We start from the raw sequence: 12,177 nt of genomic DNA, 5'->3' as shown, positions 1-12,177 counted from the left end.
ATGAACTTGGCTGACTGGCCTCGCATTGCATCCCAAAGGGAACCAGCCCCAGGCGCAGGGACAGAGAGGGGAGTGAGATCAGTGCGTCCTGCTGCCCAGACACCGGAGCGAGGGCTGCTGCTGCTCCCCGACACTTGGACAGGTGGAGAGGGGAGGGAGGAGCTCCAGAGGAGACAAGCACCGCGGGGCTCCAGCCACTGAGGCAGCATCTTCAGCTGTGTCGGGCAGTAAATAAGGAAGCCCGGGGTAGCTGCAATCTGCTGCTGCAATATGTAGTCTGGCTAATGCTACAGGGGAAATGGGAAATGGGCACCAGGCTGTGGCACCAGATCCCACAGCAGTTTATTTTCAAACCCAATGACAAGGCATTACAGGAATACAGCCAAGTTACAGAGCCTGCTCATAACATTTTTTTTTCCCCTTAGAAACACAAAAGAAACCCATGCTGCCCCTTTTTTGAGTTCTTTTTAAATTTGTGCCTGATTTGACCACTCTGTATTACGAAGAGGTGGGTACTGGTTTATTAACTGCTTGCGCACTGCAGATGTACAGAGTCTGAGTCTGCTCTCACATTTGCAGCATTGAGAGCAACATGCTGAAACCAGGGGAAGAATCCAGCCTGGAAAACATTCAGTGATACGCTGCGTGTATATGCAAGCTGATTTTTATGCTGAGGATTTATTCTTCCCACATTACTCAACAATTCCTTCACTTATGCTATTGTATTCCTGAAAAATGTTTCCATCTGCTGTCTGACTCCAGCTGACCCCTCTTCCCCTCATCCACAGCTTGACAAGGACAAATCGTAGGTGTTTCGTAACATATGCAAAAAAAAGACCAAAACCCAAACAAACAAAAAATCAAGTGCTCATTAGATCTTCCTGCAGTATTAACCTCTCCCAGCGAAGGCTTCCTGCCGCTCTCGGTCTGGGGGAGCACAGAGCAGCGCCTGCCTCCCACCCCTCTCTCCGTAGGGTCCCCTCTGTGTCGCACGCTGCTGCCACCTCTGGGGCGGGGGGGGGGGGGGGGGGGGAGGGTGGGTGGGCAGTGGGGGACGATTTACAGCATTTCTTAATAAAACTTATTTATGTTGGGAAGTTCCAAATGTCAACACCGCGCTTGGCCAAGCCAGCAGGAGAACAGAAAACACGAGCACTGGACGTCTCGCTGCCCACCAGCCCTGCAGGACGGTGTGCAGGAGAAGAGATGTGGCCTGTGCAGGTTTAGCTTCCCTAGGCAGGTGTGCCGGGTCTGCCGGGCTCTGGCCGCATGCCGGAGGGGCCAGCGTGTGATGGAGGGGGCCAGTGTGTGACGGAGGGGGCCACCTGGGCAGGCGCAGCCCATGTTGACGAAGGCTCGGTCACCTCCTGAGCTTCTCACGGCTGCACCAGGCGAGCGGCTGCACAGAAACCACCAGCCAGCCCAGCTGCCGGGGGAGGTCAGACTGGGTGACCTCCGAGAGTCCCTTCCCACCTGTGCTGGCCTGCGGCCCCAGGCAGGACCGAGACATCCCCCCCAGACGGTACCTTGCCCAGCTGCAGGTCGGACAGGGAGCAGGCATCGATGAAGGCCTGGGCTATCACAGAGAGACAGGCGTCGATGTGGTCTGTCTTGTCGATGTCAAAGACAAACTGGGGGTTCTTCAGGATGTTGACCCAAAACCTCAGAGGTAGGCTGTGAAGGAAACAAGCCAGGAACACACACTGGGTGAATTTTTGTACTCCAGAGGGAGAGGGGAGGAAATGCAGGAAAGATGATGATAGAAAGTGAAGAGAGGAAAAAAATGAGGAGCCAGGTTTTGCTATTTCATCACATCCCAGTAGCGCACGGCCCCCTGCCTAGCTAGAGGGGCAGGCACACGTCTTCACCTTGAAGAGACATTTCTGCAGGCTGAAGCACGCGGCACGGACAGGAAACTTTGTGTACAGCCTTGTCCACCCTTGTTCCTTCAGCAGCTCCCTGAGCCGGCTGCAGCCCAGGAGAGACACGGGCAGGTTGCCCTGCAGGGGGCTCTTGGATCAGGCTCCCCAACTCGCTGATTTTTGTAGCAACGGTGTCAACTCCTTCCCCTCCTTCCCTGACAGTAACTGTCATCTGGTTCTGATGGTAAGCCTGGCCCCGTGAAATGCATTTCATGTGTCTTTTTTTCTGCTCTCATCATCTTTTCCTTCAGTTATTTCACTGCTCATTTGGCCACAACACAGTTTCAGTACATCGCTTGCCCTTCCCACCACCCCTCCTCAGCAGCTGAGGAGTGAAAGCCACTATAAGTCTTTGCTCTACTGGCAATTAAAGGTAATGAAGGGTAGGCAAATCTGTAGCCCAATGGTTGTGTCTTCATGCCTGCTATCCCAGCCAAATTCGTTTTTAATTTTCACATTTTGGGCTGGAAACAGTCCCTGGAGCCTCAGAAGTGCTGCACCTCTCCCCGACGCTCCCTCCCAGCTCCCTGCTCTCCCCGGTTAAATCTTCCGGTTTCTCCCATTTTATTTCCCCGCTTCACTTTGGCTCCCCAACCCCATTCCTGCTGCTCATCACGTCCCTCAGCACCGCTCCCGGCTGGTCCCCAGTGCTGCAGTGCCTGCCAGCATTCTCCTGTCACAGCACCAGCTCCCGGAGTCCTGTGAATACTCTGGAGTCCCAGCTTGGTTACAAAGATAAGTCGGGAAAACTGCCCCCAAGGACTGAAAAGCCAGAAAGCAATTGAAAAGGAGCCAAATATGTTGTTTTTAAAATCTCCATGATGTTTTAAGACTTGACATGATTTTGGACTCTGTCTCAGATCTTCAGTGCTTGGAGCTAACACCATTGCTGTCTCCCATTATCCCGTCCCTCTTCTGTTTCTCCTTTAATTATTCATATTTGTGTGCCAGTTCGTTCTGCCCTTTATCTGCCTGTGTCTCCTCTTCCAGCTCGCTGTTCCCCTGAGCTGTGTTTGTTCAAAGCTCTCCAAGCCTGTGTTTGGCCTCATCTTTTGCTGCCCCTCCGCCACCCCTCCTGTTTTCCAAGTCCCTCTTCTACTTTTAGCAATGTAATGATTAGTCCAGGACATGAAGGCTTTGCAGCTGCTGCTCCTGAGAGATGGAAGGAAGGAAAGAAAAAAGAGATTTCCTCTTCCAAACCTGTTGGTCTTCCAGATGTGCATAGTGTCAGGGTCTGTGATCCCTCTTTTCTCTGCTTGCTCCTCTAGGAAGTCAAAGAAATACTTCACGGCCACAGGTGGTTTATCATCTCGGATGCTGAGAATGGCTTTGAACAAGTCGTCCAGGAACTTCTGCAGCGTGCCCTGCAGGACGAGCACACGCGATGGAGGGCGGGGAAAGCAGCAGCACCCGGGCCCAGGAAAGCAGTGTGAGGGGCTGAGACTGCTGCGCACAAGGGGAAATCCTTTGCTGCCAATTGGATAAATCGGGAGAGAAAGGGGATGCCAAAGCAGGGAGGGAAAGGTTTGTTTGTGCATAGTGATATAATTAGCTTGCATTTGGATTTAATTTCTTTTGGCATTGTGATTTTCCTTCTTACTGCTAGGGTCTCACATCTGTGATTGTTCTGCACAGTAAATACAGAGAAGACTAGAGACTGCTGGCCATTCTTGTGATCTCTGCTCCAGTAAGGCATCATGCTGAGATTAAAGATGGGCTGGGAGCCCAACTGCTGGAGCTGAGCACTCGCAGGGAGTGGGGAAGTTCAAATCTGAATTAAGATCGCACAGACATTGCCCCGGCTCCCCGAGCTGACCATCTCCTTCTCCTTTCCCAGCAGGATCTCTCGCTGGGGAGATGGCTCCAGGTTAAACCGTGCAGCAGGAGCCCTGAGGCGGTCAGCACCCCCTTCCTGTGCACAGACCCCAGACCAGCCTGGGGAGCTCGTGTGGGGCTTCCGGCAGTGGCGCTGCTGCTCCGAGGGCCAGCTGGGAAGCTGGACGGAACCCAAGGAGCCCGCGGTGCCGGGCAGCCTTGCGGGACACGCTCCAGCCGCCTGGACAGGAGTCCCCTCGCCCCTTGAGAGTGAGCGGCCCCGCGGCGCTCCTGCCCTGGAGCAGGCTCCTCGCTACCCGCAAACGACGGTCCCACCCGCCGCCGAGCAGGGCCTCCCGTCCCCCACCTTTGTGGAGAGCAGCCTGGTCAGGTAGATCTCCGGCAGGACTTTCTTCCTGTGGCTCTGCCTGTGGGACTTCTTATGTTCAACCGATTCGTCGGTTGGGAGAACCTGGTTCGATATAAAACACATGTTTAGCACGCTCCTCTCTGGAAGTGTCACACTGAATTTTCCTTTAAGTATAAAATTTCAACTGCTTATAAAATTCAATTAAAAAGCAGTTACTGTATTACAAATACACCCTTATATGGCTTTAAAAAAGTGATTCATAATGCTCAGTTTTTCTGACATTTGTTTCTCTTGCGTTCTTTATTGCCTCTCTCAAGCTAGACAAAGAAAATGAAACAATCAATCTCAGTTCGCATGTTAGTCTGCTCGCCTCCCTGCTCTGTGCAGCACTCCTGTGCGCCGGCACTCGAGGCTCCCAGCACAGGGCTTCCGCAGAAAACAGCTTTTCTGAGTTCTGGAAAAACTGCAAGAGCGATCAGCCAATATTCCTACCCTGGCCTTTTTGAAAACAAAGCTAAATATTCCACTGGCCAGGTCAGTTAATTACTGTAATGACCTAGCAAGCCACTTAAGTCCATCTTGGCGTTGTTTCAGATGTGCACATTCAGTGTCCCATCCCTTCTCCCTCCTTGCTCCGCACGTACGTGTGTGTGCACACATTGTGTGTTTGTACTCTATTTGAGCATGGAAACTTTAGCAGAGAAAAAAAAAAATCATGCTATGAAATACTGTTGTTGTCCGTAACACTTTTTTCATATTAGCTTTTAGCAACGTTTAGCACTTTGTACTTCCAGCGTGGCGCACAAGCAGGAACTAATAAATCTCCCCAGCCCTGGGAAGCAGGCGGCGTGCCAGGAGCTCCCGGTAAGTGACTTGACCAAGGCTGTGCGGGCTGCTACCGGCGGCGCTCCTGAACTCTCTCTGGCTGCTGACAGCCAGATCAGGCACAACAATTACTTTGTCATACCAGTAATTTTTTATTATGTCCCACAGTACTAAAGCTTGTCTACAGATAACATTTCTGCGCCTCTTTGAGCCCTTCTGAAGAAAACTAACGAGCTCTGATCCAGCTTGTTCATCACATCTGACGTTCTAGCCCACAGAGATGAATTAAGTTAATATCAGCAAGGCTGAGAAGATTTTCTCCTTTCATCACACACACTGAAAACCAGGACCCACAGACTTAAGTGCAGGAGAGACGAGGGATTGCTGCCTGCACAGGGCGGGGACACGCACAGGGATGAGACGGCCTGTTTGGCACCTGTTTGCAACAGCTTCCTCTGGCTGCTGATAGGCAGCCAGCATAAAGGTGACAGACACTGAAATACGCAGGTTAGATGGGCATCCCCCCACTGCCGCAAGGAGCCCTGCCCCTTGCACCCTGCCAGCCCCCCCGGGGTCCCCGGCTCCCCACCATGCAGCCACCAGCCTGCGCAGCCAGGAGCAGGACACTTACCAAGTGGAAGTACTTCTCGGTGTCCAAATCCTTCACTGTGAAGAATAAGAGAGACACAAAGCGGCTCAGTCGGGGGACCCAAACCAAAACCAGCCTCTGCAGACACCTTCCACGTCAGGAGGCGTTTCACTTTCCCCAAGAACCCCAATGCTGAGCTGGTGACCCCCAAGTGACCTCAGCATTCTTCTTTGTTTTGGGGTTATCACCTTCTGGGGCATGTGGCAAATACCTCAGGAAGTACTTTAAGGAGGACTTGAGGTCTCCCAAGGGGTGTTTTAGGAGGGACCCAAGAGGGCACGAGCGCAGCACCCCTGCATCGTGATGCCCCACGCATCGCCCAGCCTGAGCAAGGGGAACCCCGTGGGAAGGAGGGAGGTACGTCTGCTGCAGCTCCATGGCTCTCTCTGCCCCACATGAACACCTCAGCACGGGCTGGAGAGCAGCGAAGACCCTGCGTGACCCTGAGGGCTTCCCGGCACGTGCCGGGCTGCCGCTGGCCAGCATGCTCAGCGGTGGCAGCCCCAGTCCGTGCTCAGTGTCTTCCCGAGCACAAAGGTGGCCCGAGCGATGCCCAGCTCTGCCTAATGCTCCATGGTGACAGGGTGCTCCATGAGTGCTGGTACCACCAGAGCCTGCACGGGCTAACGCCACACCCCAACGCCCAGGCAAGGGGGCTGGCAGCCAGCTCTCAGCATCCCTGAGACCCCATTAAAAGCACAAGTGTTTCTGCCCAGCCCCCAGCAACAGGGGAAGAGAAGCAAGAAGTTACCTCTGCTCAGCGTGCTGTCCTTCTTGTCTGACAAACTCATGGCCAGTGACGCCCCTTCGGGGATCTGCAGAGGAAGGGAAGAGCAGACATTGATGACGGGAGCCTTAAGGTGCCTCCCACGGAGCCTGGACAGCCCTGGGGAGATCCTGGGAGCGGGGGGATGCTGGTGCAGTTGCTGCTCTTGCGCCTGCCCTGCCCCTGCTCCCCAGCTTGGAAACTGTCAGTAAAGGCACTGCCCCATGTGGAGAGGGTTCTTTAAATGCAGATACAAGATAGTGAGGTTCTCAAACCCAAGGGGCATCAGGCAAATACATGCATCCAAGACAGATACATTTTTGGATGTCGACAGTGGGTGATTTGAAGTGGGAAGAGCGTTGGGCTGTGCGGGTGCTGTTCTGCCTTTTCGCAGAGGGGAGAAGGAACGCGGCCGCAGCCCGGACCCGCGGGGCTGGGGCCACCCCCTGTGCTGTGGCTCCGGCTCTCGGCACAGCAGGGACCGTGCCAGCACTGCGGCTCCACAGTACGGCTGTTACCCAGATAATAATATTAATAAGTACTCAGCTCCGAGTTTGATTTTCCATGCACTGTTACAGACCAGTGAGGATTATGCTTCTAGGCATACCAGGGAATATGGAAATCATGTAAGAATTTCTGGTTTCATTTAATTTTAAAAGGAAAAACGGTCAAGACAACAATTTGATTCGCCACATGTGCCCACATTTTTGGCCTCCACTCCTCGACAGCATCCCTAGTCCCTGCTCTCAGGGCAGGCAGCAACAATTGTGCCAGTGATTTCAGCAGGAGCACAGATCAAGAGCAGAGTGATACTAATCAGCCAAGCTGGTGGCCGTTGGGAATAGGAGCTTTTTTTCCCCTCCTCTTTCTGTTGTCAGTAGTAACTTGTTTTGCATGAAGAGTGTTTAATTAGTTTCAGTGTGTTGCAATATTAACGAGCTTCTCGCCAGGGCAGATGTCTATTCCCCGGAAGCTCTCATGGAGCTATGGCAACCTCCCTGCTCGCTTCTGATGATCCTGTTTTTGGAGGGGGGACCACAGCTCGCCCCCGAGGCCAGGCAGGCTCCGAGGAAGAAAAGCTGGCAGGTTTACCTTGTAATGTGCTAATGTGTTGAGCTTCTTCCTGCCATCCTCCACCACTGAGGTGTCATCAAGGTCCCGGAGGATGTAGCTGTCGGTGCTGGTGGCAAACCACTCTGAACACAGAGAAGGGAGAAGTGAGGCACCTGCCTGTAGGAGGCACGTGCAGCAGGGCCTGGGGCTCCGAGGACTGGCCACGCCACGCTCGGGGCAGCACAGCCCCACTGCCAAAGCCTCTGGGGCTCTGTGAGACCAGAGCAGATGTTTAGCAGGGGAAATAGTGGGGGGTTTCCAGACTAGAGCAGCCTTGGATGGAGCTGGAAGAGGTGGCAAAGGCTCTGCTCGGCGAGACGGGGCACACCTCCCCCCTCCCCTCTCCCCGTCTCGCTCCAGGAGCCATGTGGGACCCACCTCACAGAGCAGCAGGTGGGTGAGGAGCTGCGTGGCCTGCACGGGGCTGTGACGGGGACACGCTGCGTCACCCACAGCGAGGAGCAGGGCCCCATCCCTGACCCAGCCCAGGGCGTTCTGCGGGGCTCTCCCTGGCACTGACCACGCTGACCGTCACACCAGGGCATGTCCCCACGGCCCACAGCCTAGGTTTCTCTTACCAGCACTGGGCTTGGATCCTTCTTAAATTTTGGAAGGAGTTGGCCACTGGGTAGACAAATGACAGATCTGAACCTATGGCCGGACAGGAGTCCGTGGGGTCAATTATAGCTGCTTATGGGGAGTATTAGCAAGTATTAACAAGCCATCGGCAGGCTCAGGGGTGTTTTAGGGGTTAGTGTTGTGCAGCTAAAACTACAGGCTTTGAAGGGTGCAAGTCCAAGCATCCCTCTGCTCCACTTGGGCTTTCCTAAAGCTTCTTTCCAGTGATGTGCCCAGCTATTCCTGTCCTCCAGTATCTGGTCCCATCACTCATTCCTAAAAACCATCCCCAGGAAAAGGCTGCCCTGACATCTGCCCTCTTGTCAGTGCTGCTTCATCCCCCACCCTCTGATCCACACCAAGAGCTACCGTGCAGCATCAGGTATTTCATCTGGTTCCTAACGCATCTGGTCCTTACCCAGGTCGACATCTTCCACCCTTGGCCACTGGGAGTAGGGGACATTCTTGCAGAAGGCCTCCAGGATCTTCTCCTTCACTTGGCTGAGCGTGTCCGTGTCCATGGCCCTGACGCTCAGGGAGTCCATCCCGCAGCCTTGGAAGGAGACGTTGAGGTTCTGCAGGCAGAGGCTGAGTTAGGGGTGACCTGTCCAGCTCTGCCAGAGGCTGCAGCACCCACACAGCTCTCGCTGGGCCCCACACTGCTGGAAATCAGGCTGAACAAAGGCGGTCACACAGGCTTTACTGCTGGCGAGCGGCGCTGATTGATGGCCCCCGGAGGCTGAAGGCCCCGTTTGTTGATGCAGCCAGGAGGACCCAGGGAGCAACACTGCAACCTCCTCTCACGCTGCCTCGCTAATGGGCCTTAGCCCTGACACGCAGAGACCACCTCGGGGGCGGGAGGAAAGGTCAGCCCCCGTAACCAGTCATGTCCTCAGCTTCTTGGCTCCGGCCGGTGACTAATGGGACCGCCAAGGCTCATTGCTCAGCCTCTCCCTGACGCAATGGGCCGAGCTCCTTTGTTTAAACAAGCTTTAAGCACGTCGCAGGTCTGCTGCAACGCTGGCACCCACCACCCGCACCACCCAAGAACCTGCTCAAGAGTGTACGGAGCAGCAGGACAAGCAGCTGCAAGGGGCTGCAGGCTGCCACCAGCGCCTGCTTGGACCTCAGTGATGCACAGCTACCGCTACGGTTGCAGCGGAAAGCTGCAGGGCAACAAGACTGACTCTCTTCCTATAAATCACCCTCCCCTCTTTTGGGAGAGGCTGCCATGCCAGCGAAGCGAGGAGAGGCAGAGTCCAGGTGCCAAACGCCACGAGCGTGGCCTCTCCCCCCGCCTCTTCGAAGGACACCCGGTATGTGCGCGAGTCGTGGCTGAGATTGCAAACACAGCCTTCCAGTACCAGGACAGAGTCAGCATCACTGACTAGGAACACTGTCAATGCACGGGTGAAGTCCCGTTTTCTCCACAGCATTAGAGGAAGATGTTATTTCACACTGTAGACTGTGCAGGTGTTCTTTAAAGCTGTGGTTCAGGTACCAGCAGTGTGGGGGATTGCTGTTGAGATAGCACTAACCCTGCGGTTGCTCTTCTTCCTCCAACACACCCTGTTCATACTTACCTTTCTCTTCCTGTGAAGTAGGAAGCAGCCACGCTTCCCCTGCTCAGACTTATGAAGTTACCATTTCTGCCGAGAAAGCTAATACTGTGAACCCCGCTGCTAACCCCTCTCGCTCTGCACTGTAAATTTACAGGTCAATTGGTAACAGGAATCTGCAGACGATGTGGAGCTCGAACCTGCTCTGAGTTACGGTGATGCACATCTGGGGTAACCTACTGACTTTGGTGAAGCTGCTCCAGATTTATGCCAGGTAATTGAAAGCAGGATTTGACCCAGGCTCTGGAAAGGTGTCAGGCGCTGGAGGGACCTGAGCCCTTCACAGGCACAGCCCTCCTCCACCCTGTTCCCATTTCCCAGAACCACTTTTCAGCACCACTCCAGCAAGGGCCTGGGCAAAGCCCTCACCCCAGGACTCGGGTTCGCAGCCAGCACCTTCCCACTGCTCGGGAAGGGGCTCTTTGGCCGGGAATGGTAAACCTGTTGCTTTAATTCTCTGAATGTGGCAGAACAAAGTTTCTCACCTCGCTCCACCCCTAATCTGAGCTACTTAGGTGACCCACCAAGGGACAGATGTGAAAACACACAGTCATCACAAGCCCCATTCTGCACTGGTGAGCTTCAGCAGCAGCATGGTGCCCGCATGGGCGTATCGTTTACATGGTCAGTGCACCCGCACGGGCGCCAGATCAGCCTCTCGCACACCCACCTCCTGGGGCAACCGCCGGTCAGAGCCGTGGGGTGCAGGTACTCACCCTCGGCTTTGCCTCGATGTTCTCCCTCAGGAGCCACTCCTCGTTGAGGGTGTACCTGGCTTTCCCCGTGATGGCATCGATGGACCCTTTGTTGATCTGCTGTTTGATTGCACAAATCAGCAGGAAGAAGGGCTCGCCGACCGTCTCCTTGAAAAGGAAAGACCACGTCAGCAAACCGGAGATGGTGGTGGCAGCTCCTTCCAGCAGTGTGGCGGGGACAGGCTCAGCACAGACACCAACGGTGCCTCCGCGCATCGGGGAGCAGGACTGGTCCACCCTGGGCGCTGCGAGCCCCTGGCGGGTGCTCAGTGCCGTCGCCCCCCGGCTCCCACCAGCACCTCTCTGAGGCTGTTCAGAAGTTTCCAGGCTCATGGCAACGTGACAGCGCAGACGGGGATGAGGCCGTAACAGCCAACAACAGCCACAGGCGATTCTCGGGGAGGGTGAACTGACTGTCAGCATCAACACACCCCATCCAACTCCTGCCGCGAGCGCTGCGGGGCTGTGGATTGCCACCGGCCGGCTGTGCCAGCTCAGGCTGTCTCGCAGGCGGAGTGCTCCCTCAGAACGCAGGGGCATATGTGTAGCTGTGCTGAGTGGGTATGTGCACGCGCAATGCTCAGCAAAACACAAATGTGCATTCATTTACATGTGAAATAACGCATGAACTTCAGGGAGAATCTGCCATACCCCAGTACAGAGACACTGCTTGCAATGTGACAGGGAGCAGGCTGCGCAGCGTACTGCGCTCAGCAGGGCAAGGATGGGGCTGATGTGCACAAAAATCCGTGTCTACAGAGACATCTGGGCGCCCAGCTTTCTCAGGAAGGTGTCAGCTGAACGCCTCTTTGCGCTGCCTGCTTTGCCACTGAAATCCATGGAAGTGAGCCCACTGCGTGTGCTGTGGCTCTGGGAACTGGTGTTCATACTTGTCATACCACAGCAGAACCCTGATCACAGCAAAACAGAAAGGATCAGGGTCAACAAGCTGTTCCCATGCGACAGCGAGCAAACACACCATTTAACTCTTTACATTCATCAAACTTCATCTTATGGGAGAGAGGTGAATTGTGACACTGCTGCAACGAAAACATAAAACACAACAGGGACCAGCTATTTGTGATGCGGTTCAGCTACACGGTTTAACGCCAGATTTCTGAGCCACTTCTGCCTGCTACGCTGATGTGCAAGTAAAACATAAGCTATTTTCTTAAGAAACTTTTCAGTACTGGAGTACATCCCATTCTCCCTAATGTTCATGTGCTATTTCCTTCCCATGAGGCAAGTGCAAATTATTGCACATTTATGTACTTTCTGAGCATCACACACGCCCCACACAAACACTCCTGCCATCTGAAATCCTACTCAAGACAACAGATATCGAATGATTTTGATATTTCTCAGCTAGGAGCTGCTAAATCCTGTTCAATCTGCTTCTTAATTAAGACTTGGTCATTCTTTTATTCTAATTGCCCTATAATTGCTAAAGCAATTAATTTGATGTCAGTTTTGATTTGGCTGCGTTTGGCGCAGCTGACGATCAGACACTACAGCAGGGCTGTAGGTGGGCACGCACCATCTGTGCCAATGGTGCACCCACTTTATTTTCCGAGGGCAACTCTTTTTATGAACACGGGGAAGCTCCTTGGGCCTTCTGCCCGGGTTTAACGACTTCCTGCAATGCTCCTTCTGAGCACGCAGCACAAAACGGCTCAGCAGCGGAGCTGCCGGTGCTGGACATGGAGGCAGGCACGGCTTCCAGAA

At 54.2% G+C, this 12,177-nt stretch overlaps 1 protein-coding gene across 1 annotated transcript in view; it reads right to left on the bottom strand.

Moving 5' to 3' along the window:
- The window catches only part of PLXND1 (plexin D1), an 80,082-nt gene that overhangs the window by 5,239 nt on the left and 62,666 nt on the right, over window positions 1-12,177 (bottom strand). Inside the window, exons 26-33 of the mRNA XM_074878752.1 lie at window positions 10,414-10,560; window positions 8,497-8,653; window positions 7,440-7,543; window positions 6,333-6,396; window positions 5,564-5,598; window positions 4,105-4,209; window positions 3,123-3,286; window positions 1,527-1,674 (exon numbers count right to left, since the gene is read on the bottom strand). Of these exons, the coding sequence (XP_074734853.1) occupies window positions 1,527-1,674; window positions 3,123-3,286; window positions 4,105-4,209; window positions 5,564-5,598; window positions 6,333-6,396; window positions 7,440-7,543; window positions 8,497-8,653; window positions 10,414-10,560 (924 nt within the window). The remainder of the gene's footprint in view (window positions 1-1,526; window positions 1,675-3,122; window positions 3,287-4,104; window positions 4,210-5,563; window positions 5,599-6,332; window positions 6,397-7,439; window positions 7,544-8,496; window positions 8,654-10,413; window positions 10,561-12,177) is intronic.

The sequence above is a fragment of the Strix uralensis genome, chromosome 10 (assembly GCF_047716275.1).
Source record: "Strix uralensis isolate ZFMK-TIS-50842 chromosome 10, bStrUra1, whole genome shotgun sequence".
Lineage (NCBI taxonomy): Eukaryota > Metazoa > Chordata > Aves > Strigiformes > Strigidae > Strix > Strix uralensis.
This window is presented reverse-complemented; position numbering and strand designations above follow the sequence as displayed.